This window comes from Amblyraja radiata, unplaced genomic scaffold (genome assembly GCF_010909765.2).
Source record: "Amblyraja radiata isolate CabotCenter1 unplaced genomic scaffold, sAmbRad1.1.pri S116, whole genome shotgun sequence".
Classification (NCBI taxonomy): domain Eukaryota; kingdom Metazoa; phylum Chordata; class Chondrichthyes; order Rajiformes; family Rajidae; genus Amblyraja; species Amblyraja radiata.
In genome coordinates, this window is record NW_022630102.1 from 2,063,677 (window position 1) to 2,081,681 (window position 18,005).

Here is an 18,005-nt window from a genome sequence, read left to right on the forward strand (position 1 = left end):
GAAGATTGTTCCCGATGTTGGGGAAGTCCAGAACAAAGGGTCACAGTTTAAGGATAAGGGGGAAATCTTTTAGGACCGTGATGAGAAAAACATTTTTCACACAGAGAGTGGCGAATCTCTGGAATTCTCTGCCACAGAAGGTAGTTGAGGCCAGTTCATTGGCTATATTTAAGAGGGAGTTAGATGTGGCCCTTGTGGCTAAAGGGATCAGGGGGTATGGAGAGGAAGCAGGTACGTGATACTGAGTTGGATGATCAGCCATGATCATATTGAATGGCGGTGCAGGCTCGAAGGGCCGAATGGCCTACTCCTGCACCTAATTTCTATGTTTCTATGTTTCTATGTTATGGGGAGAAGGCAGGAGACTGGGGTTATGTGGGAGAGATAGATCAGCTATGATTGTATGCGGAGTGGACGATGGGCCAAATGGCTAAATTATCCTCCTATCAGTTATGATCTTATGAATAAGATGCTGCACATAAACGGGCAGTGTTCCCCGAGGGGTGTCCTCACCTTCCATCGACAGATACACAATGAGCATGGCTTCCCCGTGGCGGTTTCGGACTGAGCACAAGGCTGTCATGTCCTCCTCTCCCTCACCCCCTCTCAGGGACAGGAAGCCAGTCACCAGATGCCCGCTTTCCACCTGCCAGGTGTGGAAACGGCCGTGGGTTTGGTTCCCGCTGAGGTTGGCGAGGGGGAGGTGCCAGGTGAGCTCTCCGGATGGGTTCCACCTGGCGGCACAAACACAGGTGACACTCTCAGGTGTCCGAGAGCATCCTGAATCCTGAGAAATCTCTGGCGTATCTTGAGAGGGAAGAACAACAAACAAGAAATGCTGTAGCAACAATGTAGATTTACCCTATTGTGTGTAGGATAGAGTTAAAGTCATGTCATAAGGAACAGGAGTAGAATTAGGCCATTCGGCACATCAAGTCTACTCCGCCACTCAATCATGGCTGATCTATCTCTCCCTCCTAACCCCATTCTCCTGCTTCACCCCATAACCTCTGACACCCGTACTAATCAAGAATGTATCTATTTCTGCCTTAAAAATATCCACTGACATGGCGTCCACAGCCTTCTGTGGCAAAGAATTCCACAGATTCACCACCCTCTGACTAAATACATTTCTCCTCATTTCTTTCCTAAAGGAACGTCCTTTGATTCTGAGGCGATGACATCTAGTCCTAGACTCTCCCGCTAGTGGAAGCATCCTCTCCACATCTACTCTATCCAGGTGAGCTGAAGGGCCTGTTTCCTATACAACTGTCCCTATCACTCCGTCCTCGTCGCCGTCCAAGGATCACGACAGTCTTTTCGGGTGAGGCAGAGATTCGCTTGCATCTCCTCCAACCTCATCGACTGTGTCCGCTGTTCCATGTGTGGACTCCTATATGTCGGCGAGATTAAGCGCTGGCTGGGCGATCGTTTCGCTGAACAGCACCGCTCAATCCAACTTAACCTACCTGATCTCCCGGTTGCTAAATACTTTAACTCCCCCTCCTATTCCCACACTGACCTTTCTGTCCGGGGCCTCTTCCACTGTCAGAGTGAGGCCCAGCGCAAATTGCAGAAACAGCACCTCATATCTCGCTTGGGCAGTTTACACCCCAGCGGTGTGAACCATATAACCATATAACCATACAACAATTACAGCACGGAAACAGGCCATCTCGGCCCCACAATTCCGTGCCGAACAATTATTTTCCCTTAGTCCCACCTGCCTGCACTCATACCATAACCCTCCATTCCCTTCTCATCCATATGCCTATCCAATTTATGTTTAAATTATACCAACGAACCTGCCTCCACCACTTCCACTGGAAGCTCATTCCACACCGCTACCACTCTCTGAGTAAAGAAGTTCCCCCTCATGTTACCACTAAACTTATGTCCCTTAATTCTGAAGTCATGTCCTCTTGTTTGAATCTTCCCTATTCTCAAAGGGAAAAGCTTGTCCACATCAACTCTGTCTATCCCTCTCATCATTTTAAAGACCCCTATCAAGTCCCCCCTTAACCTTCTGCGCTCCAGAGAATAAAGACCTAACTTATTCAACCTTTCTCTGTAACTTAGTTGTTGAAACCCAGGCAACATTCTAGTAAATCTCCTCTGTACTCTCTATTTTGTTGACATCCTTACTATAATTGGGCGACCAAAGTTTTACACCATACTCCAGATTTGGTCTCACTGTTAGAGAACATTGACTTCTCTAACTTTAAGGAACCTTTGCTTTTTCCCTCTCTCTCCATTCCTCCCCCTTCCCAGTTCTCCCACCAGTCTTACTGTCTCCGACCATATTTTATCGATTTGCTGTGCTGTAACCTTTTCCCAGCTAACAATGATCTATTCTACGTGTTCTTTGATCTTGGTTCCCTTTGTCCTATTTTTACAATTACACTTCCTTATCTATGTATCTCCCTCTCCCCTGATATCAGTCTGAAGAAGGGTCCCGACCCGAAAACGGCAACCACTCCTTCTCACCAGCATGTTGTGTCTATCTTCGGTTTAAACCAGCATCTACAGTTCCCTCCTACACTTGTAACCCTGGTTCACAAAAGCAATACAACACTCCTCCGGCCTGAGCATTTTCTATCCCTGTTCAACTATCATGCCAGCCGTCATTGTGCTGCACAGGCTCCCTATCACCAAACCACTCAATTATCATAAATGACAGGAGCAGAATTAGGCCATATGGCCCATTAAGTATATTCCACAATTCAATCATGAATGATCTATCTCTCCCTCCCAACCCCATTCTCCTGCCTTCTCCCCATAGCCTCTGACACATGTACTAATCAAGAATCTATCTACTCCTGCCTTAAATATATCCACTGATGACCTCCACAGCCTTATCTGGCAAATAATTCTACAGATTCACCACCCTCCTTCCTAAAATAACGACCTTTAATTCTGTAGCTGTGACCTCTGGTCTTAGACTCTCCCACTAGTGGAACATCCTTTCCGCATCTATTGGATCCAAGCCTTTCACTATTCTGAACGTTTCAATGAGGTCCCCCCTCATTGTTCTAAACTCCAGCGAGTACAGGCCCAGTGCCATCAAACGTTCATCATATGTTAACCCACTCATTCCTGGGGTCATGCTCGTAAACCTCCGCTGGACTCCCTCCAGAGCCAGCACATCCTTCCTCAGATATGGGCCCCAAAATTGCTCATACAATTATCACATTGTAAAATTCCAGCTTCTCACGTTTACCGTAACATAGAACATAGAACTACCGCACGGGAACACGTCTTTCCGCCCAAATGCTCCACATCCCTCCATATCCATGTGTCTATATCAAAGCCTCGTAAACATAGAAAACGGGTGCAGGAGTAGGCCATTCGGCTCTTTGAGCCAGAATTGCCATTCAATATGATCATGGCTGATCATCCAAAATCATTACCGTTCCATTTGTTCCTGCTTTCCCCCCATAACCCTTGATTCTGTTAGACCTCGGAGCTATATCTAACACTTGCTTGCAAAAATCTAGCCTGTCCAAATCCTTAAGAATTTTACATGTTTCTATAAGATCCCCTCTTTTACTTCTAAATTCCAGTTAATATAAGCCAAGTCGATCCTTTCTTAAACGCAAACTATTGGATTTGCTTTTGCCATCACTGTGCGTTCAGGGCACCTTCCACTTTTGAAACTTTCTCCCTCTGGTATTAAAGTCACGCCCACTAACCCTTGGCACATCCATCTTCGGAAAAAGTTTCTGACTGTCTCCATTCTCTCTGCCTCTCATAATTTTACATACTTCTATCCGGTCTTCCCGCAGCACCTGTCTCTGCAGGGAAAACAAACCAAGTTTGTCCACCCTCTCCTTTTAGTTAATACTCTCTAATCTGTGCTGCATTCTGGCAAAAGCCTTCAAAGCTTCTGCATCCTTGGGGCGATCAGAACCGCGCCCAAAACTCCAAATAACATGTAGTATTGAATACTCACTTCTCTAACTTCAGCTTTCCCTCTGACTACGTCCCCTCCACCTTCCCATTTCTCCAAACAGTCAAACTGTCCTCGATTACATTGTATCTCTGTTTGCTTCGGTGTGAGTGTCCCGGGGAGCCGTGCCGGCCGGATCCACCTGCTGAACCCTCAGCGGCGGCGGCAGAGTGAGCCTCGACGGAGGCGGTGGTGGGGCCTCGGCGACGGCGGGAGCCTCGATGATGGTGGAGCGTGAGGGGGTAAGGGGAGACAATGGGGACCGGCATAGGGCGGTGGGGGGGGGGGGGGCGCCGTGAGGGACGGTTGGGGGGGGGAGCAGTTTTGCAATCCTCTGCCCAGGGGATGAGTCTGTGTTCGTTTGTTTCTTTGTTTGTTCGTTCCTGTTGAGGGTCTGTACACACAACAGCGAGCCAACATTGTACAGTTTCGTGTTCCTTGTCGTGTGTTGTGACTGTTGAGAGACCAATTTCCCTCCGGGGATGAACAAAGTGTTATCATATCGTATCGTATCGTATCTCCACCTCCTAGCTAACAAGTGTTGTTAGTGCTCCAAGTTTTCACACCTTGCACTTCCTTGCCTCTGATCCCCCCTCTCCCCTGTCTCTGAAGGATCTCGACTAATCTTGTGGAATATTTTGAGGATGTGACGAGTAAATGGATGAAGAGGTGCCAGTGGGTGTAGTGTTTCTAGACTTTCAGAAAGCTTTTGATAAGGCCCCGCACGGGAGACTGGTGACTAAAATTAGAGCACGTGATATTGGGGGCAGGGTGTTGACGTGGATAGAAAATTGGTTGGCAGACCGGAAGCAAAGAGTAGGAGTGAACGGGTCCTTTTCAGAATGGCAGGCAGTGGCGAGTGGAATGCCGCAAGGCTCGGTGTTGGGGGCGCAACTGTTTACCATATATATTAATGATTTGGAAGAGGGAACTAGGCGCAACACTAGCAAGTTTGCGGATGACACAAAGCTGGGTGGCAGTGTGAACTGTGAAGAGGATGTTAGGAGGTTGCAGGGTTACCTGGACAGGTTGAGTGAGTGGGCAACGGCGTGGCAGATGCAGTATAATATAGATAAATGTGAGGTTATCCACTTTGGTGGCAAAAACAAGGGGGCAGTTTATTATCTCAATTGGGTTAGGTTAGATAAGGGGGAGGTACAGCGAGACCTGGGCGTCCTTGTACACCGGTCACTGAAAGTTGGCGTGCAGGTACAGCAGGCAGCGAAGATATGTTATGTTGGCCTTCATAACAAGAGGATTTCAAGATAGGAGAAGAGAAGTTATTCTGCAGTTGTATAGGGCTCTGGTAAGACCACGTCTGGAGTATTGCGTACAGTTTTGGTCTCCTAATTTGAGGAAGGACATCCTTGTGTTTGAGGCAGTGCAGCGTAGGTACACAAGATTGATCCCTGGTATGGCGGGACTGCCATATGAGGAAATATTCAAAAGACTAGGCTTGTATTCACTGGCGTTTAGAAGGATGAGGGGGGGGGGGGGGTTCTTATAGAAACATATCAAAATATAAAAGGACTGGACAAGCTAGATGCAGGAAAAATGTTCCCAATGTCGGGCGAGTCCGGAACCAGGGGACCACAGTCTTAGAAAAAATGGGAGGTCATTTAAGACTGAGGTGAGAAAAAACGTTTTCACCCAGAGACTTGTGAATTTGTGGAATTCCTTGCCACAGAGGGCAGTGGAGGCCAAATCACTAGATGGATTTAAGAGAGAGTTAGATAGAGCTCTAAGGGCTAGTGGAATCAATGGATATGGGGAGAAGACAGGCACGGGTTATTGATTGGGGACGATCAGCCATGATCACAATGAATGGTGGTGCTGGCTCGAAGGGCCGAATTGCCTCCTCCTGCACCTATTTTCTATGGTTCTATGTCTATCTACCGACCCGACACATCACACATTCCTTCTCTCCAGAAATGCTGCCAGTCCCGCTGAGGTACTCCAGCATTTTGTGTCTAACCTTATCTAATCGTCTTCATCTTACAAGGGGAGAGAATGTGGGAGAGGGGCAGATATAAAACAATGAGCCGGCAATACACAATATGTTCCATTCACTTCTCATTTATTTTCAGAGAGACATGACCGTATGCCTACTCACATTCTACGATGAGGGTCACGGACTCCTCCGCTGTCCCGTGTTCATTCTCCGCCACACACTGATAGTCCCCTGCGTCCTTCCGAGTCACCCCAAGGATTTTCATCCACAGCTCGTTGCTGGAACGTGTTGTGTTCAGCGTGTCATTGAGATGTCTCCACGTCAGGTTAGACGCTGGGTTACTGTGGATGGAGCAGAGGAACGCTGCAGAATTTCCTTCCTTTGCCACGGAATTGTTCACGTTGTTGGGGGAAGTGATTGAGAGATTCCGCGGCGCATCTAAAGACAAATGAAGATTTAAAATGTGAGCTCACACAGTGCACAGATTATTCCACGTGGCAACCACCTGTGTGAAGTCAGCAAGAAATCTGTACATTCTTCCCACTATCACGTTGCAATGACACGCTCCCACCAGCGGGCGTGTCCAGCTCCCGGAAGGCAAGAAGGAACCTTTCCCATCCCCACATCTTCTCCAAGTACTTGGCGGCCTCTGGGGGATAGAGCTTGTTCAATAGACACTGGTGGCAGGTAGGTTGCATGGGCTGTGATTCAACTGTGATGTTGTGAGATGTGCCTGAAGGTGCAAGTACTTTCTTTCTGTGGTTCTGCCTTGCTCACACCACTCTATTGGGGCAAGGTGACGGTGCATATAGAGAGACGTTGAGCATGGGCGGAAATCGCTATCATATCATGGGGGGGGGGGGGGTGGGGCATATTTTTTGGGCGGCCGCGCGCGCATGCGTGGACGGGAACATCGGGAGCTGACATGGTTGGTGAACGACTTCGAACTCCAGCAACAGCAGCTTCGTCCGCCCCGAATCGTGGGGCTTCAAACGACCCGTTCGCGGGGCCTTTCATCACCCGGCGCGGCATAAAACCGGCCGCGGGAGCTTCCATCGCCCGGGAGGGCTTCAACATCGGGAGCCTCGATCGCCTCGACGCAGCAATTTGACCGCGGGGCGATGGAAGATTAAAGCCGCGTCGTGCGATTAAAGGCCCCACGAACGGGCTCATTCAAACTCCGCTCTATGATCTTTGCTCCACCAGGACGTCTCCCTCCTCCAATCACCGCGCTCTATCCTCAGTCCCACCCCCTACTGCCGCCTATGACCGACACCCCTCTCCTCCAATCATCACGCTGAATCATCCTGTCCCGTCCCCCCCCCCCCCCGGCCACTCCCCCACTGCCTGCTGACTGACGTGGTCCCCTGTCCCCCCATGATTTCCGCCCATCGGTTTCCAACATCATCCATGGATAGGACAGGTATGGACCAAATGCTGGCAGGTGGGACAAATGTAGCTGGGACATGTTGGCTGGTGTGGGCAAGTTGGGCCGAAGGGTCTGTTTCCACACTGTATCACTTTATGACTCTGACTCTATGGTCCCTGGGGCACTGGTGATTAAATAAGACATAGGTAGTAAAGAAAGCAAATTTAATGCTAGAACCCACAATCCTGTTCACATCTATGGGACGATGGTGGAGAGGGTCAATAACTTCAAATTCCTGGGCATGCATATCTCCGATGATCTTTCCTGGACCCAGCAGACCGATGCAATTATAAAGAAGGGACATCATCGACTCCACTTCCTGAGAAGTTTACGGAGATTCGGCATGTCGAAGAGGCTTGTCCTAAACTTCTCCAGGTGCATGGTAGAGAGCATTCTGACTGGTTACATCGTGACCAGGTTCGGCAACTTGACGGTCCAGGGCTTGTATACGATGTAATGTTGAGGCTCTATAAGACGCTGGTAAGCCCGCATTTGGAATATTGTGAGTAATTTTGGGCCCCATATCTGAGGAAGGATGTGCTGGCTCTGGAGAGGGTCCAGAGGATGTTTATAAGAATGATCACAAGAATGAGTAGATTAACCTATGATGAGTGTTTGGCGGCACTGGGCCTGTACTCGCTGGAGTTTATTTATTATGTATTTATTTATTTAATTCTTTATTTCGAACAGAATAAAAGAATAAAAAGCAAGTGTGAAACAACATACACAAAAACAAAACGAGAATATTTATAAAGTGTCATAAACAATATCTATAAATAAATGAAATCGTATGTTTAGAAGAATGAAGGGACACCTCATTGAAGTATACAGAATAGTGAAAGGCTTGGATAGAGTGGATGTGGAGACGATGTTTCCACTAGTGGGAGAGTCTAGGATTAGAGGTCAGAGCCTCAGAAATATCGTCTGAAGAAGGGTCTCGACCCGAAACGTCACCTAATCCTTCGCTCATAGATGCTGCCTCACCCCCTGAGTTTCTCCAGCATTTTTATCAACCTTCGATTTTTCCAACATCTGCAGTTCCTTCTTAAACATCATTAAAGCTTGAGTTGTTTTACCTAATCCATTGTGAGTTGTCTGTTTTTAAATAACTGAACTTTAACATTGGCGTATAGTCGGAAGGATCTTCGCTGGGGCCGTCAACAAATGCCGGAGTAAGAGGTTGCAATGTGACCGGGACTGATCGGGAGAAATCTGAGCTCTAATGGACTCTTTGAGATCGAACTCCTGTAGAAGCTCCCGGGAACGTCTGTGGTCCTCCGTCAGAGGTTGATCTGGTTCCCTGCTGAGTTCCTTAATACAGACAACGAATGTAGACAATAGACAACAGGTGCAGGAGTAGGCCATTCGGCCTTTCGAGCCAGCACCGCCGTTCAATGTGATAATGGCTGAACATATTCAATCAGTACCCCGTTCCTGCCTTCTCCCCATATCCCCTGACTCCGCTATTTCTAAGAGCCCTATCTAGCTCTCTCTTGAAAGCATCCAGAGAACCTGCCTCCACCGCCTTCTGAGGCAGAGAATTCCGCACTCACCACTCTCTGTGAGAAAAAGTGTTTCCTCGTCTCCGTTTTAAATGGCTTACTCCCTATTCTTAAACTGTGGCCCTTGGTTCTGGAATCCCCCAACATCGGGAACATGCTTCCTGCCTCTAGCGTGTCCAAACACTTAACAATCTTATATGTTTCAATAAGATCCCCTCTCATCATTCTAAACTCCGGAGAGTACGAGCCCAACTGCTCCATTCTTTCAGCATATGACAGCCCCGCCATTCCGTGAATTAACCTTGTAAACCTATGGGGCCCTCCCTCAATAGCAAGAATGTCCTTCCTCAAATTAGGGGACCAAAACTGCACACAATACTCCAGCTGTGGTCTCACTAGGATTCTGTACAACTGCAGAAGCAACTGCAGTTATGCAGGTAAGACCAATTGTGTATGTTTTGCTACTAGAGAGTAATCGGCAATTGGCAGCGCAGAATGAGAGCCTGTCGTTCGCAATTAAGAAATTGTTAAAATACACTGCAATAATGGGTAACAATTAGAACAAAAGTGAAGAGGAAACGCCGGTGCAACATATGGGTCATTTGAATCCAAAATAATATGCCAGTGGGCAGAAAAACAAGTGAAAAGGACCAAGGCAGAGACAGAAAGCGTTGATAAGAAGAGTTCAGAAAACAAGTAATTAGTGGTTAAAACCAAACCTGGTACCGATAAGTCCTCCGGAGACCCTTGTCTGGCATGGCGACCCTATATATAGAAGCGGGGAGATGAAGGAACAAAGTCGGGAATGGTTTTGACCACCTCCCCAAATAAGATCCCACAGGAGAGTGGTGACTCCGGAGAGTCGAGTGTATGTTGCATGCATGACTCTGTATCCCTGACACTCTCGCCGGGTGATGATCAGTAAGGGGGGGGGGGGGGGGGGGGGGGGGGGGGGGGGGGGCAGTGCTGAGGGAGTGACACACTGTGAGAGTTGGTTTACCCGACCCATTGTGAGTTGTGTGATTTTAAGAAGTGAACCTTAAAACACACTGCTGGGTGAAGTGATTGAGGGATTGCACGAGGCATTTGGAAACAGGTAACATTCAACAACCATACAGCAGCCTCGACCAACTTCCAGGTATCCTTTGATTATAAAAGCTGATATCTCATTGTAAATTAATTCCTCTCAAAGCACACAGTCGAGGAATTGTCTTTACTGACTTTGGAGGAGGCAGTGTCCAGTCTGCGGAAGGAGGTCCACAGTGTCAGAGGGTCAATGCTGAGAGACTGGTGCATTTAATATGGCATTATACATGGGTTGGTGTAGTATTGAAGGGTACGGCGCACTGTTTGTTTTATGTAACAAAAGTAAATTATTCAATTACGATATAAAATAATGCTTACAAAACCAAACCGTGGTAACTCACCTTAGTACAAAATCACCAAATTATCGAAGACGCAAATGTTTCAAACAACTATAATACAATCCTTATTAAGGATACATTATCCCTTATGGGAGTGACACACTGTGGGAAGGGCAGTGCTGAGGGAGTGACACACCGTAGGAGGGACAGTGCTGAGGGAGTAACACACTGTGGGAAGGGCAGTGCTGAGCGAGTGACACACTGGGGGGGGGGGGGGTGCTGAGGGAGTGACACACTGTGAGAGGGGCAGCGCTGAGGGAGTGACACACTGTTGGCGGTGCATTGCTGAGAGAGTGACACACTGTGAGAGGGGCAGTGCTGAGGGAGTGTCACACTGTGAGAGGGGCAGCGCTGAGGGAGTGACACACTGTGGGAGGGGCAGTGCTGAGGGAGTGACACACTGTGGGAGGTGCATTGCTGAGGGAGTGACACACTGCGGGAGGTGCATTGCTGAGGGAGTGACACACTGTGGGAGGTGCATTGCTGAGGGAGTGACACACTGTGGGAGGTGCATTGCTGAGGGAGTGACACACTGTGAGAGGGGCAGTGCTGAGGGAGTGACACACTGTGGGAGGTGCATTGCTGAGGGAGTGACACACTGTGGGAGGTGCATTGCTGAGGATTCCTTGTCATGCTTTGTGAGTGCTGCAGTTTTGGAGAGGAAATGCTAAGGGGTGTTATATTATTGAAACTCCTGTCTGTCGGATGAGGTGGTAAATAGACAGCCGCTGTCCTCTCACTTGCTATCAATGAACGCAGGACTATCCATCGAGGAGTTCTGGATGTTTAGGATGATATTCACCAGTAAAAGAATTAGGCATCAACACATTGACATTTATGCGACCTTGCTGTGAACATTATGAAGTATTGTTGATTATGAACAGTCAATTATCCATGTAATCAGGTTGAAGCTCTTTTGCCCAAAACCCCTTTTTTCCACTGACACAATAGTTCACGAGATTGATCCCTGGGATGGCGGGACTGTCATATTAGGGAAGATTGAAAATACTAGGCTTGTATTCACTGGAGTTTAGAAGGACGAGGGGGTTTCTTATAGAAACATATAAAATTATAAAAGGACTGGACAAGCTGGATGCCGGAAATATGTTCCAAATGTTGGGCGAGTCCAGAACCAGGGGCCACAGTCTTAGAATGAAGGGGATGTCATTTAAGACTGAGGTGAGAAAAACCTTTCTCACCCAGAGAGTTGTGGATGTGTGGAATTCTCTGCCACAGAGGGCAGTGGAGGCCAAGTCACTGGTTGGATTTAAGAGAGAGTTAGATATAGCTCTAGGGGCTAGTGGAGTCAAGGGATATGGGGAGAAGGCAGGCCGGGTTATTGATAGGGGACGATCGGCCATGATCACAATGAATGGCGGTGCTGGATCGACGGGCCGAATGGCCTCCACCTGCACCTATTTTCTATGTTTCTATGTTTTTCCAATGTGATTTTCTGTAATGCGTGATTTCAAATGCCCCTGTCCCACTTAGGAAACCTGAACAGAAACCTCTGGAGACTTTGCGCCCCACCCAAGGTTTCCGTGTGGTTCCCGGAGGTTGCAGGTGGTTGCCGGAGGTCGCAGGTAGTGGAAGCAGGTAGGGAGACGGACATAAACCTCCGGGAACCTCCGGGAATCGCACGGAAACCTTGGGTGGGGCACAATGTCTCCAGATGTTTCCGTTCAGGTTTCCTAAGTGGAACAGGGGTATTCGGAAAACAGTGGTCATATTACGGAAGAGGCTGTTGCTCCCCAGCTGCTGCCCATCAGTGAAAGCCAGACGAACTTGTCAGCGTACCTGCACAGCTAATGGTTTATTGCTGTTCCAGCACAATAAACGATCTCCGTACTTACATTGCACAGTCAGTATGAGGTTCTGCTCCGATGAGACAGTTGGGTATGTGACTCTGCAGGTAAGGTTTTGCTCGTGATGTGTGAGCGCTGGGGTCAGGGACAGAACAGAAGTATATGTCCAAGTGTCACCCCGCTGTGTTACGCTGTGTGAGGCTGTCGGTGGTTCATCAGCCGGGGTGTCCCATGTTAAGGTGGGTGCCGTTCCATTGCACGTGGTGTTGAAGGAGCAGGTCACGTTCACAGACTTTCCTTCCACCATTTAAGCAGGGAATATCGTGGGTTTATCTGTGAAATCTAACATGGAGAAACGGATAATTTTAGTTTCACTATCACTAGATGCATCCGTTCACATCAAAATCACAGTCCCACAAGAGAATGGACATTCACAAGGATGATCCATGAACAGGAAGGTACAACGGTTGTAGGGGAAGTTGTAAAGGCCAGGGCTCAGTAATGTCATGATTTTCTGTGATCGGGTGGATGGGGGCTGGTTTCTTTACGAAGGGCTGTAAGGAGACCAAACATAGATTGTGCGATCATTTCGCTCAACACCTTCCCTCAGTCTGAATGGACCTACCCGATCTCCCTGTTGCCAAACACTTTAATTCACCTTCCAGTTCACACACTGACCTTTCTGCCCTAGGCCTCCTCCATTGTCAGAGTGAGCACAAACGGAAATTGGAGTGACAGCATCATGCTTTACTTGGCAACTTACAACCCAGTGGTATGAATATTGACTTCTCTAACTTCAAATAACCCCCGCATTCCCTCTCTCTCCATCGCATTCACACCCAAGTCACACCAGCTTCAAAGTTGTCTTGTTGAGTCTCATTGTCTGTGCTCGTTCTCACATTTAAAAAAACACAAAAGAAACAAATCTCATATTTCGCTTGGGCAGCTTCCAACCTAACGGTATGAACATTGACTTCGTTAACTTCAAGTAACCCTTGCATTCCCTCTCACTCCATCCCTCCCCCTTCCCAGTTCTCCGACGACTGGCGGTCTCCGATTAAATTGTAACGCTGTTTGCCTTGGTTTTACCTTCTCCCAGCTGCAGTTACATTACCTCTCACTCCCAGTGCTTCATATTCCTCGATCTCCATTCTTTGTCCTGTTTTCACCCCTGACACTTCTATATCTACGTATCTCCTTCTCCCCTGACTTCAGTCTGAAAGATTTCGACCCGAAACATCACCCATTCCTTCTATCCAGAGTTGCTGCCTGTCCCGCTGAGTTACTCCAGCATTTTGTGTCTATCTTTAAGCCAGCATCCGCGGTTCCTTCCTACACTAAACAATAACAATGGTCTGTTCCCTTTATGACTGTTACATATTTGCATTGCTTTCAATCAATTGTTCTATATCTTTCTACATCATCGTCTATATCATTTGTTTCGCTTTCACCTGACTCTCAGCCTGAGGAAGGGTCTCGACCCGAAATGTCACCTATTCCTTTTCTCCAGAGATGCTGGCTGACCCCCTGAGTTACACCTTAGGATAAGACAGTCACTGATAAATCCAACGTTCCGTAGAGAGACGTGGTAAAATGAGGTCCTTGCTGCTGTGGGGAATGGATATGGACAGAGAGGGCTCAGAGGGTAGGGGCCAAATGTGGGCATTGGGACTAGCCCAGAATGCCAACATGGTTGGTCTTGGATAGGTGGGCAGAAAGGCCTGTTTTCATGCAGTATAGCTCTGTGACTTTGTCAAGAATGGAGATGAGTTTACAAAGAAGCGAGAAAAACATGCAATGGACAGAGGAATGCAAATTTAAAATTAGTATTGATATTTATTGTTATGTGTATCAAGATACAGTGACAAACTATATTATGTGTGCTACGCACGCAGATTAACCCATTAATGAGGACAAAAAGATCTGCAAAAGACAAAATAAAGAGGGGGGCAGAATATAATGTCAACGCTACAGAGAAAGTGCGGATGAAAAAAGTGCAAGAGCAGCAATGAAGTAGGTTGGAAGAAAGGTATTTTGTCCCTAGCTTATAAGAGGTCCAACCAAGTGTGTGATAACAGCAGGGTAGAAGCTTTTTCTGAATCTGGTATGATGTGCTTTCAGCTTTTGTATCTTCTGTCTGATGGGAGGAGGAGGAAGAATGAACGGGTTGTAAGTGGTTCTTGATTATGTTGGCTGCTTTACCTGGGCAACGAGGAGTGTAGATGGATTCACTGATAGCAATGTATATGTGCAATGCAAACCTGATAATCACAGTGCAAAAAACTGGACGTATCGTAATCATCAGAAATTAACCAAGAGGTTCCTGATGTGGTGTGTGTGTGAATAGGCAACGTGTACAGTTCATGTTATCCCCCACTCACTGCTGAACATCTGTTGTTGAGTGATTATACAGAGCACTTACCTTTAACATGGAGCTGTGTTACAGGGAGGTAGTTGAAACGATCACTCCCAGTGAATTCAACTCTGAAAAAGTAAGGACCTGCATCTCCCTGCATGACGTTGTCTATAACCAGGGAACAGTCGTCGTCTCTCAGATTTCCAGACAGCCAGGTCCGATGGCGAAACTTTGTTGATTCTAGACTGGGATTATCGGAGTGGAAGGCTACAGACCGAGGGTCATTGCCCTCACTGTTATACCAGATTCCAGTCCGTGGTTTATTGTTCAGATACGACGCGTACCTGTAGTGACATGGAATCCGTACACACAAACCATTCTGCGCTGTCACAGCTCCGGGATTGTCCGCACTCCACTCTCCCGACACCACGGCTGAGGAGAGAAGGGACAATCTTTAGTACCGTGTCGGAAGGAACTGCAGATCCTGGTTTAAACTGAAGATAGACATAAAATGCTAGAGTAGCTGAGCGCGACAGGCAGCATCTCTGGCGAGAAGGAAGGGTAATGTTTCGGGTCGAGATCCTTCTTCAGCCTGAGAATCAGGGGAAAGGGAAATGAGAGATATAGACGGTGATGTAGAGGGATATAGAACTAATGAATGAAAGATATGCAAAAAAGGAACCATGATAGAGGAAACAGACCATTGTTAGCTGTTTGCTTGGAGAGAACAAGATGACGGTGCATATCGTGCGCTCCCTCAAAGACCCTCCCATTTAGTGTGGCTCTCCGCCTCACCGCCCCGCCCACAGTACGGCGTTCTGTCCTCATCGCTCCTCCCACACTGTATCACTCCCTCCTCACTGCCCCTCCCACATTGCATCGCTCCCTCCTCACTGCCCCTCTCACAAGGCGGCGCTGCCTCCTCACTGGCCCTCCCACAGTGGAGGTGCGGGCGGCGACGGCGCCGGCTGTTCCCACCTCAGCTCCCAGCGCTGAGCTCCGCTCCCAAGAAAATTCGCTCCCAGTGGCAGACAAAGAAGTAGAGAGAGGTAGAGAGAGAGAGAGAGAGAGAGAGAGAGAAGAGAGAGAGAGAATAGAGAGATAGAAGCGGAGAGAGAGAGCGATAGAGAGAGTAGAGAGATCAGCTAGAGCTATGAGAGACTAGCTCGCGCTCGTCTCTTCGTCGATAATCGCTAAGTCTCGTATATCGTCATCTCTAGCTCTATATCGCGTCGCGAAGATATAGACTCTTGATCCCGTAGCCTTTGGCCGTTTGGGCCTCGGTTATCGAGGCGTTCAGCTTCTGCATCGGGGGAATGTCATTCCCCCGCGCCGGGCGATCGAACCTCGCGTCGAGCCTTCCACGCAGTTGGAGCTCCCAACTAGCCTCTCCCGAGACTGCGAGTCCTTGATGGTAGCAGGTCGCGGTGGGAGCGATCCCAGTCAAGGGATCCGCTCCGATGTTAAGTCCGCGCTCCGCGGTGGGGCTCACGACAGTCCGAGGAGGCTTCCAGCTCCAGCAATGGTAGGCCGCAGAGCCCGGAGAATGTGATCCGAAAAATTAATCACATCTCTGGGAAGGTAGGGCCTTGAAAAAAAAGTCCCCCCCCCCACATGAAACAAACCGATGTACGTAGAAATATAGAAACATAGAAAACAGGTGCAGGAGTAGGCCATTCGGCCCTTCGAGCCTGCACCGCCATTCAATATGATCATGGCTGATCATCCAACTAAGTATCCTGTACCTGCCTTCTCTTCATACCCCCTGCTCCCTTTAGCCACAATGGTCACATCTAACTCCCTCATAAATATAGCCAATGAACTGGCCTCAACTACCTTCTGCGGCAGAGATTTCCAGAGATTCACAACTCTCTGTGTGAAAAATGTTCTTCTCATCTCGGTCCTAAAGGATTTCCCCTTTATCCTTAAACTGCGACCCATTGTCATGGGCTTCCCCACCATCGGGAACAATCTTCCTGCATCTAGCCTGTCCAACCCCTTAAGAATTGTGTACGTTTCTATTAGACCCCCCCCCCCCCCCCTCAATCTTCTAAATTCTAACGAGTACAAACCGAGTCTATCCCGTCTTTCTTCATATGAAAGTCCTGACATCCCAGGAATCAGTCTGGTGAACTTTCTCTGTACTCCCTCTATGGCAAGAATGTATTTCCGCAGATTTGGGTACCAAACTGTACGCAATACCCCAGGTGTGGTCTCACCAAGACCCTGTACAACTGCAGTAGAACCTCCCTGCTCCTATACTCAAATTATTTTGCTATGAATGCTAACATACCATTCGCTTTCTTCACTGCCTGCTGCACCTGCATGCCCACTTTCAATGACGTGTGTACCATGACACCCAGGTCTCGTTGCATCTCCCCCTTTCCTAATCGGCCACAATATAGATAACAGTCTACTTTCCTGTATTTGCCACCAAAGTGGATAACCTCACATTTATCAACATTATACTGCATCTGCCATGCATTGGCGCACTCACCCAGCCTACCCAAGTCACCTTGCAGCCTCCTAGCATCCTCCTCACAGCTAACACTGCCTCCCAGCTTCGTGTCATTCGCAAACTTGGAGATGTTGCATTCAATTCCCTCGTCCAAATCATTAATATATATTGTAAGTAGCTGGGGTCCCAACAATGAGCCTTGCGGTACCCCATTAGTCAATGCCTGCCATTCTGAAAATTACCCGTTTACTCCTACTCTTTGCTTCCTGTTAGCCAGCCAGTTCTCTTTCCACATCAATACTGAACCACCAATACCGTGTGCTTTAAGTTTGTATACTAATCTCTTATGTGGGACCTTGTCGAAAGCCTTCTGAAAGTCCAGATATAACACATCCACTGGTTCTTCCTTTTCTACTCTACTAGTTACATCCTCGAAAAATTCCATAAGATTCGTCAGACATGATTTACCTTTCATAAATCCATGCTGACTTTGTCCAATGATTTAATGGTGCAGGAACTTGTAACAGGCCGGTTGCTGTAACTGGCCGTGCGCCTGGGTGGCGTGCCTTTACACTTTATCAATGTTTATGCCCCCAAGACCGGCGCAATGCAGACGCGACTAAAGGTGACTATTTTGTTGAATACCATCGACCGTGGAGTGTGTGTTTTCCTTGGGGGGGATTTTAATTGTACCCTCGAGGCGAGATATCGCTCCGGCGTTCAGCGTGACCCAGCAGCAGTCGAGATTCCAAGAGAGCTGGTAGACTCTTGTGAGCTGGCTGGTGCGAGTGGACTTTATCCCAGCGCGCACACGGGCAGGATCCTCGTATTGGCATTTTAACAACCAGCTGCTGAAGGATCGCCGATTCCGGGATTCGTTCAGGAAGTTCTCGTGAAGTGGAGAGAGAGGCAGGGCGTTTCCTTTCCCTAATGCAGTGGTGGGACGTGGGGAAGGCCTACGTCCGTCTGTTTTGCCAGGACTATGCGAGGGGGTCGATCAAGGGGCAGGACTCCAAGATCAGACGGCTTGAGAGAAGGTCGGACTGGTGGGGACTCGTTGAGTGGGAGGAGTACCAGGAGAAGAAGGGAGCACTGTGGGAGTTGCAGCTGAGGATGTCCCGGGGCGCGTGT

General features: G+C 48.3%; 1 protein-coding gene across 1 annotated transcript; it reads right to left on the reverse strand.

Annotated features, from left to right (window-relative positions):
• Positions 1-5,953: 5,953 nt before the first annotated feature.
• LOC116969161 (sialic acid-binding Ig-like lectin 10) lies at positions 5,954-17,710 on the reverse strand. The gene is made up of 4 exons (XM_033016083.1): positions 17,568-17,710; positions 14,483-14,760; positions 12,109-12,195; positions 5,954-6,338 (listed from the first exon to the last, which is right to left on the reverse strand). The coding sequence occupies exons 1-4, from the start codon at positions 17,708-17,710 to the stop codon at positions 6,055-6,057; spliced, it is 792 nt and encodes a 263-aa protein (XP_032871974.1). The 3' UTR covers positions 5,954-6,054.
• Between the last annotated feature and the right edge of the window lie 295 nt (positions 17,711-18,005).